The sequence below is a fragment of the Pollachius pollachius genome (genome assembly GCF_949987615.1).
Source record: "Pollachius pollachius genome assembly, chromosome: 10".
Classification (NCBI taxonomy): Eukaryota; Metazoa; Chordata; class Actinopteri; order Gadiformes; family Gadidae; genus Pollachius; species Pollachius pollachius.
Window position 1 is genome coordinate 16,412,873 of NC_136943.1, and position 2,268 is coordinate 16,415,140.

General features: G+C 46.5%; 1 protein-coding gene across 1 annotated transcript in view; it reads right to left on the minus strand.

Annotated features, from left to right (window-relative positions):
- Positions 1–414, minus strand: part of neurog1 (neurogenin 1) — a gene marked incomplete at both ends in the record, with an annotated part of 813 nt that extends 399 nt beyond the window's left edge. Inside the window, one exon of the mRNA XM_079745167.1 lies at positions 1–414. This exon is cut by the window's left edge and continues 399 nt beyond it. Coding sequence (XP_079601293.1) covers positions 1–414 — 414 coding nt within the window.
- Between the last annotated feature and the right edge of the window lie 1,854 nt (positions 415–2,268).

Below are 2,268 nucleotides of genomic sequence, written 5' to 3' on the forward strand. Positions count from 1 at the left end.
GTAGTTGTGCGCGAAGCGGAGCGTCTCGATTTTGGTCAGCTTGGTCTCGTCCGGGAAGGCGGGCAGCACTCCGCGCAGCGTGTCCAGCGCGTCGTTCAGGTTGTGCATGCGATTGCGTTCGCGGTCGTTGGCCTTTACACGCCGGTTCTTCCTCACCACAATCACTGTGCCATCGCCGCGTGCGCGACCCCGGCGCCTCTTCTTCTTCTGCTGCTGCTGCTCGACGTCTCCTTGGCCTCCGAGGTGGAGCAGGCCGCCGAGGTCGCAGTCGGACGGGGAGCCGGGCTTCCCGGTGCAGGAGGACGCGGGAGACTCGGAGCGCATGCTGCATGTGCCCGAGTTCTCGTCGTCGCTCTGCGCGCCGTACGAGAAGTCGCAGCTGTTGCTGTCGATGTCGGAGTACACGCTGTCCATCGTGATGTTTTGCTTTCTGAAAACAAGTTAAAAAAAAAATAAGACATTGTTATAAAAACAGCGCAAAAGTTAAAAAAGAAACACTTTTAATTTAAATGACGACAAGCTCTGTAGCAGATAAACACGCAGTGTCTTTGAACCTACCTCTGGATGATAGTGGTTGAAGTAGGAAGTTTTCTCGCCAGCAGAGACAGAGTTCCCTAAAAGCTTTTTTTTTCTTGGTGCGTAAAGAGTAAAGTATAAGGCACGCGTCTTTGCGTCTTTTTTTCCTTTGCTCTTGATTGAGCTCGTGCTATCCAGTGAGCCTGGCACACGACTGGCCTCACTCTTCTTATATACCCTGGACGTACAATAACCCCCCCCCCCACCCTCTCCCTCCCTCCCCTGCTGTGGCATGTGTGGGTTTTCTTGTGCGTGCGTGTGTGTGTGTGTGTGTGTGTGTGTGTATGTGTGTGTGTGTGTGTGTGTGTGTGTGTGTGGGATGGATGAATGGGGCGCGTCACGTCTGCCCCGTGCCGCCGCACCGTCTCATTAGCATAATGAAGCGTGCCTGTAATCACCGGCAACCAATCAGAGCGTCGGGCCCGCTGCCCGGCCACGCGATCAGAACTGTTGCTGTAGTGTAGACAGACCACGCCCACTTTTCCAAGTTAGAAAAAAACCTGTATACTTAAATGAAAGAAGACCAAAAGAGGGGGGAGAAAACCCCGGGGTCGCATGTCCGGGGACACGCTCCAAACACTATGGGGGTTCTACAATCTCCTCCATCTCTAAGTTTGCCTCAAATATATATATATATAAATATATTTTTCTTCTCAACTCTTCTTTGTCAAACAGAACGATCTCCGTGTACAATTCATATCAATAAAGGACTGTTTACTCGAGTCTATTTTCATGAAGACTAGAACATATCCTTTTTTAAAAATTGTTTTTACACTGGCATATATTCATTGTGTTTAATTACTACACAAAATACTTTAAGAACATAGACCCAGACAAACGTTTATAATTGCGGATGAGAAGAAGACATCATCATGTTCCCCTAAAAAATCCGACTGCATTTTGTCATGATGAAACTCGATAAATATAAAAAACATTTCATACTTTTCCATTTCTATCCGCTCTTTCTCACGGCCGTTTGAGTGCTTGTGTATGTGTGTGTGTGTGTATGTGTGTGTCTGTGTGTGTGTGTGTGTGTGTGTGTGTTTGTGTGTGTGTGTGTTTGGGTGTTTGTGTGCGTGTGTATGTGCGTGCTTGCGGAGCAACAGTTTAACTACCACACTGGTCTACTGTTTAATTTTGATAGGACTAGATTTTTTAAAGCAGCTTCATCTATACATTTTTTTTTCCATCTACACAGTTTCTCCACACATCCTTCTTTAATATTCACACCATTGTTGGACGCGGCCATTAAAATGTCCGGCCAATGCATTGGCCAATTCTCTCCAAGTGTTTTTAAAGACATCTTTATGAGACAGCCACACCATTTCCATTAATTATTCAATTTATTCCATTTACAGCACCTCGTCCCTCTTTAGAGAAGTGACCGGGGCCACTATTTAGGAATAGTTTGTCCGGAGACCTGCGGAGCTTTTCTCCGCGTTCCATTATGAGGAGTCGGGGGGACAGTCATTTATAAATAATTACACAATGTTTAGAGTATTCAGCCATGTATAATATATCAAAGCGATTATAAGGTGAATTGTTCCATTGTGCACGTCTACCCCTCACTTCTTTTCACTCCTATACACGTTGTCCCTCGTCCAAATTCGGCTCCTCTGGGCCTTTGTGCTTGGTTTGTTTCTGCCTGAGCCACTCTATTGGCATTATTCTTATTCAAATAGTCTCGGGGTG